At 37.3% G+C, this 20,232-nt stretch overlaps 2 protein-coding genes across 3 annotated transcripts in view; one reads left to right on the forward strand and one right to left on the reverse strand.

Annotated features, from left to right (window-relative positions):
• Positions 1-6,737, forward strand: part of stk17a (serine/threonine kinase 17a) — a 42,236-nt gene extending 35,499 nt beyond the window's left edge. Inside the window, exons 4-7 of the mRNA XM_006634298.3 lie at positions 436-562; positions 1,255-1,303; positions 2,115-2,294; positions 3,764-6,737. Coding sequence (XP_006634361.1) covers positions 436-562; positions 1,255-1,303; positions 2,115-2,294; positions 3,764-4,073 — 666 coding nt within the window. The 3' untranslated portion in view covers positions 4,074-6,737. The remainder of the gene's footprint in view (positions 1-435; positions 563-1,254; positions 1,304-2,114; positions 2,295-3,763) is intronic.
• On the reverse strand, positions 5,715-15,766 carry coa1 (cytochrome C oxidase assembly factor 1). Of its 2 annotated transcripts, XM_006634341.3 has the most exons (6): positions 15,676-15,766; positions 13,609-13,672; positions 11,719-11,815; positions 9,752-9,903; positions 8,695-8,771; positions 5,715-7,265 (listed from the first exon to the last, which is right to left on the reverse strand). In XM_006634341.3, the coding sequence occupies exons 3-6, from the start codon at positions 11,810-11,812 to the stop codon at positions 7,142-7,144; spliced, it is 447 nt and encodes a 148-aa protein (XP_006634404.1). In that variant the 5' UTR covers positions 11,813-11,815; positions 13,609-13,672; positions 15,676-15,766; the 3' UTR covers positions 5,715-7,141. The 2 variants fall into 2 exon arrangements, with proteins under 2 accessions (XP_006634404.1, XP_015209908.1); XM_015354422.2 differs by lacking the exons at positions 11,719-11,815; positions 13,609-13,672 and having other exon boundaries at positions 15,676-15,762.
• Between the last annotated feature and the right edge of the window lie 4,466 nt (positions 15,767-20,232).

Raw genomic sequence — 20,232 nt, forward strand, 5'->3', positions numbered from 1 at the left:
AACGTGTATATTCTGCTTATACAAGCATTAGGTAGATGCCCAAGAGTGGGTAGACGCAAGAACATGCAAATCCGGGTTGCAGGAATGTAACCCATGTCTGGTTATTGAGCCAGTGGTTATTGAGGTGTGGTCCTGCCTATAATTTGGCTTACCATCATGTCAGAATGATTCGATATGGTGCCATTTTCCTTTACAGGTGTGGGGTAATTGGTGCTGGACTTCAAAAGGCTTCCCCTTTTATTATTTTACCAGCTTTAGTTGTTATATTAATATGAATGTATTAATATTATTTGCAGTTGTGCTGCGGTTTCTTGAAAGTTGTGTCAACCACATACTGTAGCTAGTCTGTTTGCTCCACATCCACACAGCATGCCCCTTAACAAACCTTGATTTTGCCTCTGTTTGTTTTTTTTACTTTTTTGTCTCTTTTTGCAGCCACAGAATATTCTGCTGACTAGTGCGTCCCCTGTGGGAGACATTAAGATTGTGGATTTTGGCCTCTCTAGAATAGTGAGCAGTAACGAAGAGCTGAGGGAGATCATGGGGACGCCCGAGTATGTGGGTGAGTTTGAAGTGACATCATTCACTGCTTTTGAATAAAACTGTCTTGTACCATGTCAAGCACTGCCCTGGTGTTTGTTGTAGTGGACAGTGATATCATTATTGTGGCAATGTCCAACAATGTGGAAAACAGAACTGCACGCTCAGCTTTGCTCACAACTGCAGCTTGTGCTCTTTACTTTGGAACTGAGGCTGACCTATTTATCTAAACAGGTGGTCTGACTTCTTAAAAGGGGATATTAAGATCTGAAGTGAATGAGCAGTGGAGAGAACCCAAGTAGTTGGAAATAGTCTTATATCCAGGATGGTGTTGGTTTTATGTTTAACAGCCATTATACACTCACTGCAGTAGCTATTCAGAGTGGGTGTTGTAGGACATGTCATTCCTGAAGTTATGAAAGGAACACGGCTTCAGCTCATGCCTCGTTTTCACAACAAAGGAATGTTTCTACAACACTTACCCCAAAGTGTCATGTTGCTTAACTATGGATCCACACAAGTTATTTTGCATACTTTTTTCTTTAAGAAGATGTCTGTAAAATGCCTTTTTTTGGTTCAGTTTTCAGATTGTTAGTATGGTGTTTCAATACAGTATTTAAGGTGTTTGAAGCTATGACAAGAAATAGTTAATTACAAATTAAAGGTCCTCACAAATTGTACATACAGTAATTTTTAACTGTTTTTTTTCTACAGCTCCTGAAATTTTAAATTATGAGCCAATAAGCACAGCGACTGACATGTGGTAAGAAACATATTAAGCTTTTTTGATTTGTATCACATCTGGAACCTTCATAAATCTTTCAATATTTTGGAAAAACGTGAAATTTCTTTCATTATTTTGGCAAAAATGCATATGTTTATGGGATAATTTAGTCTTTGGTATTGCAAAACAAGTATGGAGCAAATTTAGATTTAAAAAATCCATCCATTTACTCAGGAGTTTCATCAAGTTTCAAATCAAATTGCATATAATGCAGAGTCATTAAATGTAAATTAAATTGTATAAGAGCACTACTTCCCAGCCTTGGTCCTGCAGGAACATTGTATCTTTTGTTTTTTTTTATTCCAGTCAAGTTCTTAAAGGCTGCTAATTGATTTCAGTTTTCTATTTAGGGAATATTTGTATTTCTAAAGTTCCTTTCAGTTTTTAAAAGATCAGATGGGATTAGTAATTGGTGTCAGCTCTGTACCATTTTCTGGGTTTCAAAACTGCTGTCATTCAGGTATGCTGCTGAAATGTAACCAATTGGACCTTTGCAAATGGAAATAACGCTGTTGTGGGCATCTTTGAATAATTCGGTCACTCTTTGTCTGTTCATCAATTTATTAACCGGTGAGGTTAAGAAGGTTGAACTTGAAGTTGGATATTTTTGAGACTCAGGACTGACTAAAAAAAGTAAAATAAAATTCTAAGAAACATGCAGATCAGTTACGCCAAATTTAGAGCTCAGTTAGAACACCAACAGTCTTCCTACAGGACCAGGTTTAGGAACAACTGTGATAGAGAACATCTAGTGTTTGCTGTTCCAGGTCTTTTCTTTTCCCCCTCACAGGAGTATCGGTGTTCTGGCCTATGTGATGCTTACTGGGACCTCTCCTTTCCTGGGAGATGACAAGCAGGAGACCTTCCTCAATATTTCACAGATAAACATAAGTTACACCCAGGAAGAATTTGAAGGGATTGACAAATCTGCTATTGACTTCATGAAGATGCTTCTCATTAAAGAACCAGAGTAAAATACCTTTTTATTACCTTAAGTTAACTTTAATTCACGTATTGGAATTTGTATATTTAATTACATTTAAAAATTACATTCAGTTTTATATGTCTCTTCCACAAAAAGATTTGAAAAAGATATGTTTCATAAACATCCACCTGTGGTCCTAGTTACTTTTTTTAAGGCAACCTTTTAAACTCAATATACAATATATTGGTATTAGAAATGCAGGAACAGTAGCTACTGTACAGTATTACAGAATGGCATTCCTCTCAACGCATGTCATTCACAAATCAAACACACCACTCTGAATGTGCTAAGGAGCCAGGAATTCAAATTACTACATTATTATTCAAGATAGTTTTTGCACTGCAAAACACTACATAACTGGAGGGTGATTAGCTCAGTCTGACAATTTGTATCCATGATGAGTTGCTTGTTGTGGAAGAACATAGTATACAACATGAAGATCAATGTTACCTCCTTATAACCTGATCTCATCGGGTCTTAGTTAAAGAATGGGCAACCTTTAAGGAAATGGTATTTTTGAACCAGAAGGTAGCACTGTTTCCTCCCGAACACAATTTACAAACTAGTGCCCCAGTGTGGTGATCAGGGACACTGTGCTGCAGGAGATGCTGTCCCTTGAAATGTTAAACCAAAGTCCTTACTACTTGGTCATTTATGATCCCGTGGCACTGTTTCTACCAGTGTCAACCCTAGTGTCTTAACTCAGTTTAACTTTGGGCTTGAATAATTTGGCCACTCTGAAGTTCTCCTTAAATCAATTGATAAAACAGTTTTTCACCTCTCTTCCTGGTGTAGTGCTGCTGGTGCACAATGACTGCCACATCTTCTAGGTTCGTGCTGCATTTCAGAGCTAAACGGAGTGACTCCTCTCTCAGCAAGCAACTATTATTACTGCAGAAAATGCCCCTCCTTTCGCTCTATCAAAATGTGTCCTTGAGACATGTTCTCCTTTGTACATGTACCATTTATCCAATACAGAGTTGAGGAGCCTATCCTGGCAAGCAATGTGCACAAGGCAAGATACACCCTGGGCAGGATGCCTGTCCATCGCAGGGCACACACAGACACAACCACTAACATGCACACACTCGGGGACAATCTTCCCAGAAGCCAGTTCCAATGGAGGAAACCCATGCAAATGTGGGGAGAACATACCAAGACCCTAGGTCTGGAGTTGAAAATAGGGCTCCAGTGTTGAGGCAGCAATGCTAACCACTGCGCCACCTAACCGCCCATTTGTATATGAACTAAATTTCATTATTCCAGTGGAGTTTTCACAATATAGATGTTTGAAAAGGCCTACTAACTTTACAGCCCCCCTGGAAATAGCTGAGCAGTTCTCCATGCAGAGCAGAGAAGGAGACCAAGTGAGACATTTGTGTGCTTTCGTAAGGGTACAAAGAATACACATAATGACAGAGGTGTAGGTGAGTCAATCGGTGTTCTCATTGCAGGGCCAGAGCCACGGCAGAGCAGTGCCGGCAGCACCTGTGGCTGCAGCAGCTCCATGAGGACACAGCGGAGGCGCTGAGCTCCTGTGAAGGCTCCTCGGAGGAGGGCAGCCCCCTCTCCCCGGCAGGAGAGGCCGCAGCACAGAGCCAGGTGGCAGAGGAGCTCATAGTCATGGCTGCATACACTCTCGGACAATGCCGGCAGTCGGAGAAGGAGAGCATGACCCCTGATCAGAAGGCCATTTCCAAGCGCTTCAAATTTGAGGAGCCATTCAGCACACTGCAGGAGATCCCAGGAGACTTCATCTACTGAACTGCTATAGGAAACCAGGGAACTCAAACTAGAATTTTGTTTTACATTCACCTCGAGATTTGACTACAAACTTTTAAGCCAAACTTTTGTTTTTGTCTGTTTGTGCTGCTTTAATTGGTAAGTTAAAATAGGACTGAGCCTTGATGTGAAGAATCTTTTTGTGCCATGCTTGAGATGAAATGGCGTGGCCCATAAATGGAGCCACAGTGTTTTGTTGTTGTTTTTGCCACTTCTTATTAAAAATGTTATTTACCTTAAAAGTATAAACTCGTAAAAAGGTATATGTGTGTATATACAGTATATATAAAGCTGAACCTAATATTGTTTTTATAGACTGTTTAAATAAAAAATTAAAATGCAATTGCACACATTTATCCCCAAACTGTTGGATCCCCACTATCTAGCAGTCTTGGGCTTGAATTGTTTTGAAGCAACACTTGCATATTGTTGTCAACATTTCTGCTATTTACAAAACAAGGCAATAGGTTTGACAGACTTCCAGAATCATGCTTTTACACAAATTGATATTTGTCACCTTTAGAATTAGCCTTTCTTTAAGGTAATAGTGACTGAAAAATTAAACCTTGGCACTGTAAATAAACTCTAAGCTCTAGTGCTGAAGAGGTTTATCCCTTCATGTGAGATTTGTAGCCTAAAAACTATGATGACTTTTGTATTTATGACATTTTTTCAGCACACCTTTCACTTTTCAATTTTCACTTTTTTATACATTTTATGTTTTTTTTGTCAGATCAATAAGAATGCTGTTATAATTATTATAACTTATTATAACTGGTATATTTTTAGACTGAAAAGGCAGTCTCTTGTGCCCTTTGCTAACCTATTAAATTTTCTGAACTGAGGAATTGAGCCTCTTTACAGTATATGCCTTAAAAGATAATATTAAGGAAAGTTTCAAACTTTTTTACATTCATGTTCATTTTTTCCACAAGTCAAGCTGTTTGAAAAGAATATTAGCTCTTGTTAATTAAAAGCGAATAGAAAACAATACAAAATGTTTTCTTAATGCCATACACATAAAGGTGGTTGTAGCTGTTTTTTCTTTAAACTCTTATTGAGGTGGGCTGACAATCCAAAAAGACAGTGCCAACAAATTAAGACATAAAGACAGTTACAGTCTATATTTAAGTCAATGTGTAAAAACAAATAAAAAAATGATTACTTTAACATAAACTAAAGTTTTTCGGTTACATACAGTAGGCTTTATATAATGTAAACATGAATTACACACCTCACCTTTTTGCAGTGACATTGAACTCTTAAATTTCTTATCTTGGGGAGGAGTGTTTACATTTGCAATTGTCATTTAGAGATTTACTTTTATTTAGTGTTCCACAAAAATGCATTAATCTAATAGCTTGTTCCATCCCTCCTAAGCTTTAGGACCTTTTTTCAAATCTATAACTGCTATTTTTTTTAATGAAATTGTACATTTCACACAATGCAACACACAAGACTACTTGGAGATTTAAACAAATTATGAACCGCAGCTGTATATTTTAGTGTACTGCAGTATGAATGTAATAAATGTAAGCTTGCCTCTGAATTGTGTCTAGAACTAATGTTGCATTTTCCCACCTGGAATCTACAGTTTCCTTGGAACTGAAAACTAATCAAACGTTTTTTACTTTTCACTGCAATTTTTATTCTTTTTCACTGTAAAAATGAATAATTAATTACACCCAAATCTTAGATAACAGAAACGCAAAATGGTTTAATAGATCGGTAAAATAGCTGACATGAAAAATAGTACTGTGGTTCAAGGAAAAGCCAGGAGATTGCTTGCTATGCAATGTGAAAAGTACAATCGAACAGCTGCACTCAAACATCACAGTTTTTTTCTGATAAAAACAAAAAGATTTCACTTTAATCGGTTTTCAGCAGATCACAGCTTGTACTAATTTGGTACATGAGTAATCCTTGGATTCCTGTGACAGTTTTGTTTTTCTTTTTGAAATGCATGCAAAAAAACAAACAACTGGCTCAAAAGCTAAAGAAGTAAAGTGGAGCGAAAAAGCCAAAGGTTGACGAACAAGGTATATTTAGTGAGTATTAAACTTCAGGGTCCATCTGTTGGGAATGCTGTGATAACCTTCACAACAGTTCTCCCCTTCTCAAGGATGTTACTGTACAGTACATCAGAGTGCAGCTCATTCTTCTTCATAACATCATGACTGGAAAGGCAGACAGACCTGATCCACAATTGCAGACAAATCAAAAGTCATTTTAACAAAACATCTAGTGAGGCAAGAAATTTAGTGTTCTTAAAACTCACAATCTTAGCATGAACCACAAATAAACATGAAGAAACTTTTGAAACATAATTTTATCCTCAATGTTTGATGACATTCATAGATGTTTACTAGTATTGTGGTAATGTTTTACATTATCATTTTTTTCTGTTAATAAATTACATCTGTTTCTCTGAATCTAAAAACTTTACCAAACTGAAGTTCTTGAGAATCGCAACACTTATATGTGGTAGACGAAGCAGTGCCCACAACCATGGTTAGTTTAAAATTCATTAACGTCTTTGCTCTAACTGATGGTGTTTTTCTTCCTTCCTGTACCTGTTGTATTTTTACTGGCAGAAAATGTAAAAAGGTGTATAGAATTCTATAAATAAAACATATCTTAACATGTTTTTGCCAAACATGCTTCTTTCATACAGAATAGCTAAAACCAATACTGTAGTTAGTGTAGTATATTTTGAAGGATAACTGACAGTCTTGAGTTTTGGAGTACCCTTATTAAGTTAAACTTGGCAATGATAAAGTTTTTCATTTAAATGTCAGACCAAATTACATTGCTTGGACTGAATCTTGTTAAGGTTAGTTACACCACTGCCAATGTACAGCACAAGATTCCCAATGAGGAGATTACAGTGAAACCTTGTCGTAGACCCCAGCAGAACAGAAGCAGTGTTAAAATACTGCTGCGGAGCTGCAGCATGTCCTGGGGGAACACTCCCTAAGTGCACAGGGAGCAGCCATGCTTTCCCTTGTACTGTAGCACAACTCGTGAAGAGCAGTATGATGCTTCATACATTAAAATGAGGCGCCTGTTGATGGGTTCTCAAAATCCATATCCCCTGGTTCAGCCTTCTCAGTCTCAAACACTGCAATCCTTTGGCCATTGTGGAGATGCAGTACAGCCTCCTGCAGACACCACCTAGGATATTAACAGAACAGACTGAACGCCAAGTCCGAAACACAACATACTTAAACCAATTCTGAATAAAGGTACTGAAAATTTCCCTCACCGTCACCAGTCCCTCACCAGTCTATGTTTTTTTTTCAACTCACCTCCACTTGTTGGTGAAAATGTACTTAATCTTTTTATTAAGCTGAAGATCACACACAAAGAAGAGCAACAGCTTTAATCCATCACTTCTGATCCATTTGTGCTCTATTCGGTATAGGCTCTTTCTGAACCACTGCGCACACAATTGATTCTGAATTGCAAACATATTTGTGTTGACAGCTTCTCGTTGAGCACTACATTCCAGCACAATCACTACGCCTTTCAAAAGCTTAGAAATAAAAATGTGTTTTTTTACTATATCTTGACTTTTTATAACCCTTTTGGCATTGACTAAAATAACATCTCATGCTCTCATTTAGATGCCACCTACAGTGCACGAAGAACTCTTATATTGTTTGTGCAACACCTGTAGAGATCTGTAACATCTTGTTGGGACCCTCCATCTTGATGCCTACCTAGCTCTTGATCAATCAATATTGAATAATCGTGGCATCACTGTGTGTGAGACAGAGCCTTCAATGTAAATCATTCCACCACATTAAGGCAGACAGGATTGCTACAGCACACTAAGGTCAGATGTTGTTGGTTCCATTGGTCATTCTTCTCAAACGATACTGAAAGGCAAATTTAGTCTTTCACAGTGCTATGTACATAAGTGTGGAAAAACTACTGGATGAGCATTTTAAATGCTACGTTTGGGCCCTGCAAGGTTGATGTGATATTCACGATGAAAATGTAAAGCTAGCAGGTAAGCAGTCTACTTTAGGTCAATATAATCCACCTTAGTCCCTGAGTGAGACGCATGGAAGCCTTCTGTCTTGACTGGTGTCCCGAATCTTTTCTTTATTCTTCATGTTAAGCTGCTGTGCTGTCTGTTATTGTGTAGTCAATCATTTTAAAGCACACACCCTTAAAGAACTAGCATTTTGTGTGTCTTTTACCCCCCCCTGAGGGTGACTTTAGTCCTGCCCTTTCTTCCCAGTTCACCATGAACAATTCAAGTCTGGGTTCAACCATCTGCTTCTCACAAGAGTGAGAAATACTGAAATTCCACAAGGCATGTTGCCTTACTCCCAGTGCATGCTGCATTATATTTTTTTAACCTTGACAACTTTTTAATTATTTTTTTAACCTTGCATCCCCACTTTGTTGTTTCCGCACCACGCAGCAAACAATATGCAGGATTTATTACATTGTTGAAATTTGGCACATTTGGTTCAATGTACAGCATACACATGATCAATGAAAAAGCATACCGTATGCTATTTAATGTCATGAATTGAACAAACTCTGGACTGAGCTTGTGTGTTTTTAATTCAGGAAAAATGTAACCTACTTGTTCAAAAAGGTGTCTTTAGTTGAGGAAGTGTAGAGATAGCCTGAAGATTTCGTGCCAGACACTGGAATTTTGATCTGTAAGAGAATATAAAAATGGATAAGACCAATATTATCCATGTTTAAAAATACTACTCCCAAAAGAAATGTACGGAATGGCAAAGCGGTATATTGTGGAGATGTAAAAGATAAAAAAAAGAATAGTGTGTACACAATAATCACCCAAGTCATCAACCAGCCTACTTCCCCATTATATCACATGACTGGGAGTGCAGGTGACAATACAAAATACTGATATCTGTACCTCACGGGGGCTATTGTATAGATGTAGAAAGCCTGTGGAATGTTATGTTAATTGGCTCCCTGCACTGACCCACATGTGTCCGGGATAGGTTCCCAATGTGATAGAGATAGTCCATCATGTCCCTCACATGATCATGGCAAATTAGCTGACCATGAAAGAAGATTAATCTGGTGCAAAAACTTTCAGACTAGGTTTGTAGTCTGGGATTGATGTCCTGAACTTGCCACATTGTTGATGTTATTATTGCATATTTGTTTAGCATGATTCAAGATGAGTAATAGAATATAATATTATTAAATATATTAATAAAATAAAGAAAATCAAATTCACATTAGCTTGTAAATTTGTACTGTACTGTATAATAACATCTAAAAATATTACCTACAGCTCATTATAGCAACACCTTTATATGATATACTGTATTTAAAATATATAATTACAGGTATATATTATATTTACAGTATAGCAACACCTGAAGAGATCTGTATCATCTTGTTGGAACATTCCATCTTGATGCCTACCCAGCTCTTGATTAATCATTATTGGGTAATCGTGAACAGTGTGTGAGACAGAGGCTTCTTTGTTATGAATTTATGACTTTTCAATTTCAATTTATGCCTTTCTTGGAGGTAAAACAAAATGAATCTTCCACATAAAAATAATATTTATAATACACGTAAATTAAATATGTTTTCTTTTTTTAAGGACGCTACTAGCAGATGTACTAGTTGTGGAGGTTCAGCCTTGAACTGACCTTTGCGCTGACCTTGTCCACCCTGTTGTGTCGGTCAGTGAGTCGGATGCTGTGGGCCTGCAGAGGTGGCGCCCCCAGGGACCCCATGGCTGACTCGTGAGTCCTGAGCTGGTCCATCGCCAAGCGATAGTAATCAGACCTGGCAAAATTTTCTTTAAAAACCGCAAAAAAAAAAATGATGAGCTGCAGAAAGCTGAATCCAAACAGAGAGTCTTCCACGGTTTTGCAACAAAATGGAAACTACAAATGTATTTTATCCATACTGCACACACTTAGGTTCAATAAAGAGCATGCTGAAGAGGTTCAGGTGGGTAGCTGCGTCAGCATGTGTAGTCTGCAAAAGAACAAGTAATAGGTTTATTCCATGCTGAAAAGAGACGAGAGAAAACACCACGTTTCGGCTGTGAAGCCTTCTTCAGGTGTGTCAACAAACCTGAAGACCTTTCTCATGACAGTTGGCAGCCATGGAGAACACAGCCAACAGTCACTTTCTGCCTGGGCCTCTACAAGATCCAGAAGAAGACTAAGACTGGGTACCTTCCCAATATAGTAACATAATAACTTGAGAATTGAGGCCTGAAGCTTTTTAAGTTGGAAAACCCAGATTCAAAGCAAGCAGAGTCAAAGCCCACAGTCTTAAAAAGGGCTAAAATGAGATGTCTGACCAAAGGAAAAGCAAGGTGGTCCAAACCTAAATCTACTGTACATCCTTTCATAACTACTTACAAAGAAGGACATAAATATAGAAATTAACCTCTTCTTCTACAGTTTAGTTGTTTTTAATTTAATGGATAATAAAATAATACAATTGTGGTAATTCAGTTTCTCTAGCATAGTTATCAAGTACAAATATTAAATAGACAACTGACAAATGTAACTTTTGAGTGACCTTTCAAAGTCTGCTGCCAAATCCTGCTGTACCACTTAGACACTCACACAGAAAACTGAACTGTGGCTAATTTGGGTTGTTCTGTATTCTTAAACTTTCTGTAATGAAAGTTTAAAACAAATAAGCTGAATACTATAACACAAATCAACTCATCACTAATAATTATAGAAGTATCAAAGGCGGAAACAGAAAAAAGTTTATAATAAAATGTATCTGTATATATTAATGCCAATAATTACAATGTAAGATATCATAAAGCAAGGCAAAGTGAAACATAAATCACATATACTTGTGCAATTAGAGTAAACTCAGTGCCTACATGTGCGTACTCACATTGTAGCAGTTACTGCGGTAATTCTTTATGAAGAAATTCTATAAATTCCCATTTACATATTAATCCTGTGGTACCTAAAATGTACAGGACATTACTTTACAAATAAAGTGAAAAGCTAAGTATTGAGACAGTGAAGTCAAATTTGTCATTTTTCTGGGTATTACTGAATTTTGTATTTCAAATCAAAAGATTAATATAAGGCAAAAGTACAGAATGTCAGATTTTAATTTCTGGATATTTATGCATTTTGTTTCATACATGTTAAACCATGTTGGAACAAAAAACATTTTGTTTTCAATCCCACTCAATAACAGGTCAGCATAAGTAGGAGCACAAATAAACTTAAAGTAAATTATATTAATGTAAATTCAATATTCATTCTGCTGTTGTCATCATCAGTTACATCCTTAATGTAGCAAAGGCTATACATTCACAGCTCTTATGTAATTAATGCAACATGGCAAACCTGAGCAATTAGCAACAAGTAAGCCACTGGTATCAAAAGTTAGCACTGAACACAACAAAGACATTATTGTAACATGGCTACATATGTAAACAAAACAATATCCAGAAACAAAAGCTAAAATTCTTATTAATCTTCTGATCACAAATACAAATTTTATTACTACACAATAAACTTTTCTGTTTGCTGTCCCCATACTTACGGTTTTCACTGTACCAGTGTTCTCAACTTGGTTGTACACTAAAATTAAGTTAAAAGTGCAAACAAAGCAACACACTTACTCTGCATCAGGTAATACATCATGGAGCAACTCCCTCCTGTCACTATGGTCATAAAGATGGCCATTTGCTGCAGACTGCTTATTGAAGCTGGCATTGCCTTTTAAGTCCCCAAAAGAAAATACACAAGATGTTAACCTATTTAAAATATTTGGAAGCACCTCCCAAGATCCTCTTTTTTCTATTTTATTACCCAGTTTTAACTGTTTTAGGTTTACCTGTAAAGTTAAGCAAAATATAGGAGACACTATAATAGTACCACAGGGGAAAGACGGCAGAATTAGCCACATAATAAGTCATTAACTACTTGTAACTTCTCAACACAGCTGGAGGGTTTCAAATGCCTCTCTAGGCATTTGAAAGAAAGAAGTTCCATAGGTCTTTTATCATTAACACCAAAAACATATTTGCATTTGTCTCAGTTATTATTTATGGATGCAGATAAATGTTTCAGGTAAAAGAGTAGAAAGAGCATCTCTCACAGCACAAAACTGTTAAAACGTTGTTGAGAATTCATGTCACTGCCTGTTAAAGCTTTAGAGAGCACCAAAAAAAAGTGTTGGGACACCAGACGAATAGACACCAGTGTCCTAAAATAGATCTCTATAAATCCATAAACACTGGTTTGGGCTCCTAAAGGCAGACAAGCACAATGTCACCTTAGTGCAAGCTGAAGAGCTTGTTAACCAGACATGTGGATCCGCCGTGCACTCCAATATTACAGTAAACCTTAAAATAATCCAGCCCCTTCCCAGACAGTGTACACTTTTGAAAATGACCTTCGCATAGGGGAGCTGTAAATGCAAACTAATAATTAGTTCCTGTCCCTGGACTATCTCTCCTCCCTGTCTTCTGGGTTAATATGTATTTACAAATTTCATGAGACTAAGTACTGTAAAGGTTCCCCCACATATCTTATTTATATCTTATATCTTAAGCATGCAGAAGAAAACTGTCAGGGTGTTTCTACCTGTGGACACTACAGATTCAGTGACTGAGTCACTTACTGTTCAACACCACTTACCTCATTATGTCATAATCTTTATTATGTCATAATGTCAGACTTCATTATAACATTAAGGTATTAAGGGAGAAATATTGGAAAATATGTCTAGTACTGATCACCCTAATGAGTTATCATTAACTATACAGGTTAAAGCAACTTTTTGCATTTTGAATCTTGCTTTCTAATCAGTCTGTGTCTACATACCACGCTTCTTTTTTCATAAGATGGACATATATATTGCATGATATGCACATACCACATGTTAGGAACTCTTTATTGTAGAGGAACTTTTTTAACCATGTGTAAACCCTAAAATTGTTTATATATTACATGTACTAATGATATTGTGAAATATACAGTCATTAAAGATATTTAAGAATTCCTGATGGTCACAACTACGATTTGCAATTTGGTACTGCTGTTAGTGTAAGAAATAAAACCGTATTTGACATTTAACTTTACAGGTATTAACCTTATTAACTTGAAAGTCATAGTGTGGGCCAGATCCTGTTTTGGACCACTGTCCATCATATAAGCTCCACTAAACAGGTTTTTCTACGTTATCGAGCAGGAACAAATGATAATGATAAAATGAACATCCACAGAAATACAAACACACTTTACAGTTGAATGTTCTTGTGACATCTGTGTTTCTACTACAAATACAGAACTACTAAAATGGCTTCTTCATTACTCAATTAAATTGCTTTCCATATTAGCTCAGAAGACGAAATTATCCTGCACCAAAGACTGCCTGAAAGCTTTGTTTGATGAAACACCGGACTGCTCTTTAGAAATGAAAAAAATATATTCTCAAGGAGGAAAGAGGAATTCAGTTCAGAAGAGGATGATAAAGAGATTTCCGAATGCCAGCTAGTTATGGTTACCTTGTCTGGTAGCTCTACAAGTCACAGATTAAAAAAAAAACCCAGATAACGTTTTCGCCTGACCCTGCAAAGAGAAAAATGCATGAATGAAAAAGATACTGCCAGATTAATTACTGTAGTGTTAAACTGAAAGGTTATATCTCTTTCCCTAGAATAATTAAAAACTACACACTGAAAGTGCAGCTTTCAAATTGCTTGGACCAACATACAGAAAACAATGTTTACAAACAAATGCTTAAGTTGTTCTGAAAACCTTTGCATGATATTAAGTATATTAAATTTATGCAACCATCATTTAAAATGACAAGCCTCTGTAGAAAAAAAGCAGGAAGATAAGTTCAGACAAAAAAAGGCGTTATGTTACGGAAGAAACTAATAGTGTCAACCTTTATTATACTGTTATGATGTACTGCCATCTAGTGGACAAAAATACTATTGCTGCCGCAGAACATGTTGGGTTGGCAGTGTTGGCATCAAGAACAGATAGAAAGACAGATAATATTGGCTAATAATAATCATGGTTACATGAACATGAAATTTAGCTACTACCCAGTGGAAAGTGGCCAGAGCACATGTACTGAAGCTATCTAATCAGACTATGATAATCTGAGACTTGTTATCCTCATAAAACAAGGGAGATGGAGTAGAAGGTTCCTGGTGTAAAGGGTTTTTTTTTAGATGCAAGAACTTAAATTGGGATGACTGCAACGGTTTGTAAGAACTAAACTGGAAGATTATCTCTATGGCAATAAGCTTAGAGTCAACATGGAAAATTAACAGAAAACAGAGTAGTACAGAAATAATATCATACAATTGAATCAACGGCTGTTAAGTTACTGCCTGCAGCTCCTTTAGCAAATCACCTGTAATGGCTACATGGACACAAAGTTTTCACTGTATTAAGCATAACTGCACTACTTGCATATACTGCATACACCATGGACACATAGCAGCTCTGCTCATATTGAGTTTTATTCAATTTCTATTACATCTATAATTATGTAACCTTATTTTCATAACCTCAATTTTGTGATTTTTGTGTTTTTGTGATTTTTGTGATTCTTGTGATTTTCGTGAGCTTGCAGAAAAGACATTTCATTGCCAGCAACTACTGCTGCACGCTGTATTGTTGTGCATTGGATAAATAAACTTTGATTTGATTTGATTTAAAACCTTACCATTCACTTGTAAGAGTTAGGTCAGAAAACTGTGCACAACTAGCTTCCTCTGATTTATAAACTTTCTTATGTTCTTATTCACTAATAAGTAATGACAACATGTCAAAATTAAAGGAATTACACAATTACCACCTCTTATCTGAAGACTTTGTTGTCTTCAAGCAGAAGATCATTTTAAATATACAGGCATATTTGATCACTAAAAGTAGTCATTTAAGATGGACAAATCTTTCATCTTTAATATACTCTAGCACTCCACACCTTCCAGAGTGGACAGATACAGTTACCTCCTCCTGCCTTTTTTCTTTATAACAATAGATAGATACGGTAGATCCCCCTTTCTGTATCTTTGCTTTGTGTCCATCCAAGAAGATGTCCCTTTTTCTCTTTCTCTCAGGACTTAACTCCCTTCCCCAGTGACTAGCATGTAAAAAGGACAATTAACATCCTCCAGTCTATTTTTCCCCACTCCTGGTCGACACCAAACTTGTTTCACCACTATACCAATATCACCTACTGTGGGGTAGGTGAAGTATTGTATTTCTAACATTTTTAGCGCTGAACATGGATTTATACTGTAGTAAATGTATACTGTAATTCCGACGTTAGAGCTACGATAAACATTTTAGTATACCTCATGTTAAATGTAGTATCATCTTATCAAAGATCAATATTAATGTGACACGGTGCAATAGACGGTTCTATGAAAATGATCAAATCAATCCAGTACAGAAGCTGGACTAGATATGAGTTGTCTGCATCGTAATTAATTTAAATTAGTTTTAAAACGAAATAAACAGAATTCACGTTGGGTAACATGAATTGTGCCTGTATCAAAAACCAAAACTTGTCAATGAATAAGTGACATTTAAATCGCACAGTGACTTACACAATTTTTTTACACATCCTCCAAGGGGGCAGCCATTTTAGTCTTGAATGTCATATCTTTATTAACAAGAAGACAAGCTAAGTGGTTAACATGAGCACAACATTGGGGTCAGTTTTCTTAACACTAAAATATTTTCACATCCCAAACATCATTAATGTTCTAGGGGGCATTATGTAATCAAAAGGCTTGCGTATCTACTCCATGCACCCCGACCTAAGTCCTTTTGTTATATCGTGATAGGAGATACTATGCAGAAACGCCCGGGTGTGGTTACGTCACTGAAAACCTCTCCTGTTTGACATGTGCGAGTTATGAAAGTTGTATCTAAATTAGTTACATCATTTAGCGATCAGTTACAGCAGTTGACAGGAGCGACAGCGAAGAGAAGGACGATAAAAGACGGGTAAGCTACAGTAGGTGAATAGCTTTAATGAACGCCACATGGCAAAGATGGAAAAAATAAAGAATGCATCATCACTGCTTTCAGTTTTAGTGTTGTGTAACCTCTGCAAATTGGTTTATGCAGTCTTTAAGTTTATTGTCTATATCTTGTTTGATTTCGTCTATTTTAATCTAGTATTGTTGAAAAACACTCACACATTTAATATTTGGTAACGGTTAAGCAATGTTTCTTTATAGAGTTTGTTTTAGGCTTGCCACTGCATCAATGTGAGCTGTAAAATTGTTACATAACCCAAAGTGTATTTTATTAAATACTGTCTGCCTGCGTCCTCATGTTAAAAGTATGTAAAAAGTTTTGTTTAGCTTTTCATGCCTCACTTTTACCAAGAGTTCCCTAAGTAAGATCTGTCTGGTATTATTAGTATTGGGTTATGAACAGTTTTTATATGAATTTTCGTGATGATTGATGTATCCTTGGCCGATGTAGAAATGTAATATATTTTAAAAACATCATATTGTAAGAGACTCCCGGGTGTTTATTGAGTTATGACAGAAAGAGATGTGAAACTGCTGTATTATGCGTTTTAGTAGTTATTAATACAATGTTGGTCAATTTCTTTGGTCAGACAGAAACCCTTAGCTTGCAGATTTTTTTTAATTAAAAGGTTTCGCTTGACAGTTGTTGGATATGACACACTTGAGGTCGTGGATGTATGCACCTCTTTTCCTTTGCACGAGTCATCTGCTTTATGGAAACATTTGAGACAGTGGATGTCAGATAATCCGAGTGTTGTCCAAAAAATATTTGAAATGACCTTTTAGGTTATAAGAGGCGTTCTAACAGTGATGGATCAATTAATTTACAGGGCTTCACAAGATAATCCGAATATTCAAGATAATGATTTGTCGCTATTCGTCTTGGCTTTGTTTTGGATTTATTTTAGCGGTCTACAGTACGCTTTAGGTTTTGTGTGTTTCGACTTTTTTGATGGCTTCACCATTTGACCTGGGTGTACTTTCAGGTTTTTCGGCAGTGTTTGATGGAAATGTACAGCACTGTAGCGAGCCCTTTACCTGAATTAATACATATTTTACTTTAGTATTTTTCGGGTCTGTATAAAATCCCAAGTTTCATTAAGTCGAAAAAAGGTCTAAAACCGAACACCACGACTTTCCATCTATGAATTGGCTTCATTACTCTGCTCTCCTCCCCACTGATACTATCAGTGATAGCTGATGTGCGGTGAGCGTTCTGGCCCACTATGGCTGCCGTCGCATCATCCAGGTGGATGCTGCACATTGGTGGTGGTGGAGGGGAGTCCCCACTACCTGTAAAGCGCTTTGAGTGGAGTGTCCATAAAAGCGCTATATAAGTGTAAGCAATTATTATTATTATTATTATTATTATTATTATTATTATTATTATTATTATTATAAGATGTCCAAGATTTCCTGAATATGTGGAATTGGCTAAGAATCTGGAATAGTCTTTTTATTTAGCTCCCTGTAGTAAAGGCACTGTCGAAATACATCATACTATTTACAAAAACAAATGACAGAAGAGGAAGTTCAGGTGGGTAGCTGCGTCAGCATGCGTAGGCTGCAAAGGAACAAGTAATAGGTTTATTCCATGCTGAAAAGAGAAGAAAGAAAACAACGTTTCGCTGTGGAGCCTTCTTCAGCTGAAGAACAGAGGAGGAAGATTGTTTTGACTTGGTTCTACATCCTGTGGCAATTAAAACTTCTAAATTCATGTTTTTTGTATGTACATCTATGTTTTTTGTTTTTTGGCAGTGGAGCCTTCTTCAGGTGTAAGAAGGACAGGGCAGTAAGCAAAGGTAATATAGCATAGGAGAACAAAAGCTGGGAGAGAGGAGGGGCGAGAGGTGGGAGCGTGGGACAGACAAAGTGGCCAATCAGGTAGTATGATGTCACGATAGGTGAAGAGAGGTGTGAAATGAAACCTACAATGAAAAGAGAGAATTTAGAAGAAAATCAGTCTGTCATTGAGAGGAAAAAGGTGTGATCCTAACTGCAGGATACGTTTAGTTTCTGTAGTCTTTCTGATGTTTGAATTAGGAAAACCAGCTTTGAGAACACAAATGGAGAGATTAGTGTGATCATGGCCGTCAGAGGTGAAATGAGAAACAATGGGCTTGGAGAAATCTTTAATCTTTACAGCCCTGGCACGTTCTCTGAAGCAGTCTCCGAGTCTCCTTCCTGTTTACTGCAAGAAATACAGTAAATAAGGTTGCTGGAGGTACAAGATGTCATCCGAGTGATCTGGAATTGTTCTGAGAGGCCTTGAATGAGTGTGGTGTTAGATACATTCTTGCAGCTGATACAACGAGCTCTGTTGCAAGGGAAAGTGCCTGGTGTGGATGGTTGCTGAGGGCGGTCAAGGGAGCTGTGAACAAGAAGGTTACGCAGATTAGGTGGTTGACGATATGAGATGATGTTTCGGTCAGAAAAGAGAGCCCCAATGCAGGGATCATCCTGTAGGATGGAAAAATTGTCGTTAATAGCCCTGGGGATAGGAAGTGAGGGTGGTGGGGAAGCACCAAAGGAATGCGGTTGTTAAGGCGGAAATTCTTGATTGAGTTGATGGTCCAAGGGATGTTTTGGGCTCAGGCAAGGGCTCTGTCAATAACACTGCTAGGGTATCCTCTGTTGATGCTAAAAGAGTACATTTTGAGGGGTTGGTTCTGGAAATCGATGTCGCTGCAGAGTCGTCGTAGCCGAGGGAACTGTGAAAAGGGGAGAGAGTTTTTAGTGTGTTTGGGGTGAAATAAGCTATACAGGAGATAGTTGTGTGAATCAGTGGGTTTGTAATAGACTGAAGTAGAGAGTCAGGGATAGTTAATGGAGAAGTTGATGTCTAGAAACGGAAGAGTAGTGGAAGATATGTTAACTGTATATTTGAGTGACGGGTGGAAGTTGGTGAAGTTTTGTTTTTAACAGAAAAAAAAAACATTTCTGACAATTTGGTCTTTGGTCTTCATAGAGATGACTTAAGTTAATTGGGGTTTACCAATTCACCATTACAGAACTGTTACAAGAATTTGTATCTGTTTCTCAGTGCCCATCTACCTTAGGACATCTACCTTAAGAAGATTTTTGTTTTGTCTTTCCATGTGAATCCTTTTAAATATCGATTTCAGATTTTTACTGCAGTCTTCCCAGTAAGGTTCTGCTTCTCAGTGTAATGTGCTCAGTAAGTTTGCCAACAGGAGTAAGTTTGTTAAGGAGTAAACTTCTACGCTGTTGTGTGCTGGGGGTGCAGCATCATGGCAAGAGATGTAAGTAGACTCAATAAACTCATCAAGAAGGCTGGCTCTGTTTTGGGGCTGAGCCGTGACCCCCCTGGAGGTGGTGACAGAGAGAAGATTGCTGACCAAGCTCACAGCCATCATTAACAATGCATCTCATCCGCTACATGGGACTGTTATTAGACAGCGGAGCACTTTTAGTAACAGACTGCTCCAGCTACGGTGTTCAAGGGAACGTTTCCACAGGTCCTTCCTCCCGGCGGCTGTCAGGGTGTATAACACTGCCCTAGGCTAGGCTGTCTATGGACAGCATGTTGCACTAATGTAATTTTTGGACACTGCAGTAATATACTGTTTATACTGTGGTACTTTCAATCTGTATATACCTATGCACATTTTGCACAAAATCTATATTGTATTGCTTTACAATAAAATGGAGCGGTCACTATTATTATGTATCAGTGCTATGGTAGATATTTTCCAGTGAGCGGATATTACCTCTGTTTCAACAGACTTCAGGAAGAGTTTTCATTATGGTCTATGACTAACATTTGTTTCTTTGAGAATAATTGGTAGAATACTCTAGATATTTATCTTATCTGCTTCTAGTGTCTGTAATAATTTCCTGTGCTAATATTTATTAAAATAGAAATTTCTGTCATTGTCTGAGGCATGTTTTCTGTTCACATAGACGTACACAACGTGAAAAGCTTATCTGCAGAACTGAAGTAATGTTTTTCAAGGGAATGGACAGGGCCATTGTGGGTTGTGATTCACACAAGAGGAAAGGGGGACCCTGGATACAGTCCTACAACCTGACTCCCAGTCTCATAGTGGTGGCAGTTTCCCTTTCTAGCTCAGGCTGTGTGGATCTATATTATAACAT

The sequence above is a fragment of the Lepisosteus oculatus genome, chromosome 6 (genome assembly GCF_040954835.1).
Source record: "Lepisosteus oculatus isolate fLepOcu1 chromosome 6, fLepOcu1.hap2, whole genome shotgun sequence".
Taxonomy (NCBI): Eukaryota; Metazoa; Chordata; class Actinopteri; order Semionotiformes; family Lepisosteidae; genus Lepisosteus; species Lepisosteus oculatus.

Coding starts and splice junctions, on each gene's coding strand:
- coa1 (XM_006634341.3), bottom strand. CDS start 11,812: ATGCCAGCTTCAATAAGCAGTCTGCAGCAAATGGCCATCTTTATGACC. Junction 8,772..9,751: donor TGGACAAGGTCAGCGCAAAG/GTCAGTTCAAGG, acceptor ATTCTCTTACAG/ATCAAAATTCCAGTGTCTGG. Junction 7,266..8,694: donor AAAGACACCTTTTTGAACAA/GTAGGTTACATT, acceptor TTAATATCCTAG/GTGGTGTCTGCAGGAGGCTG.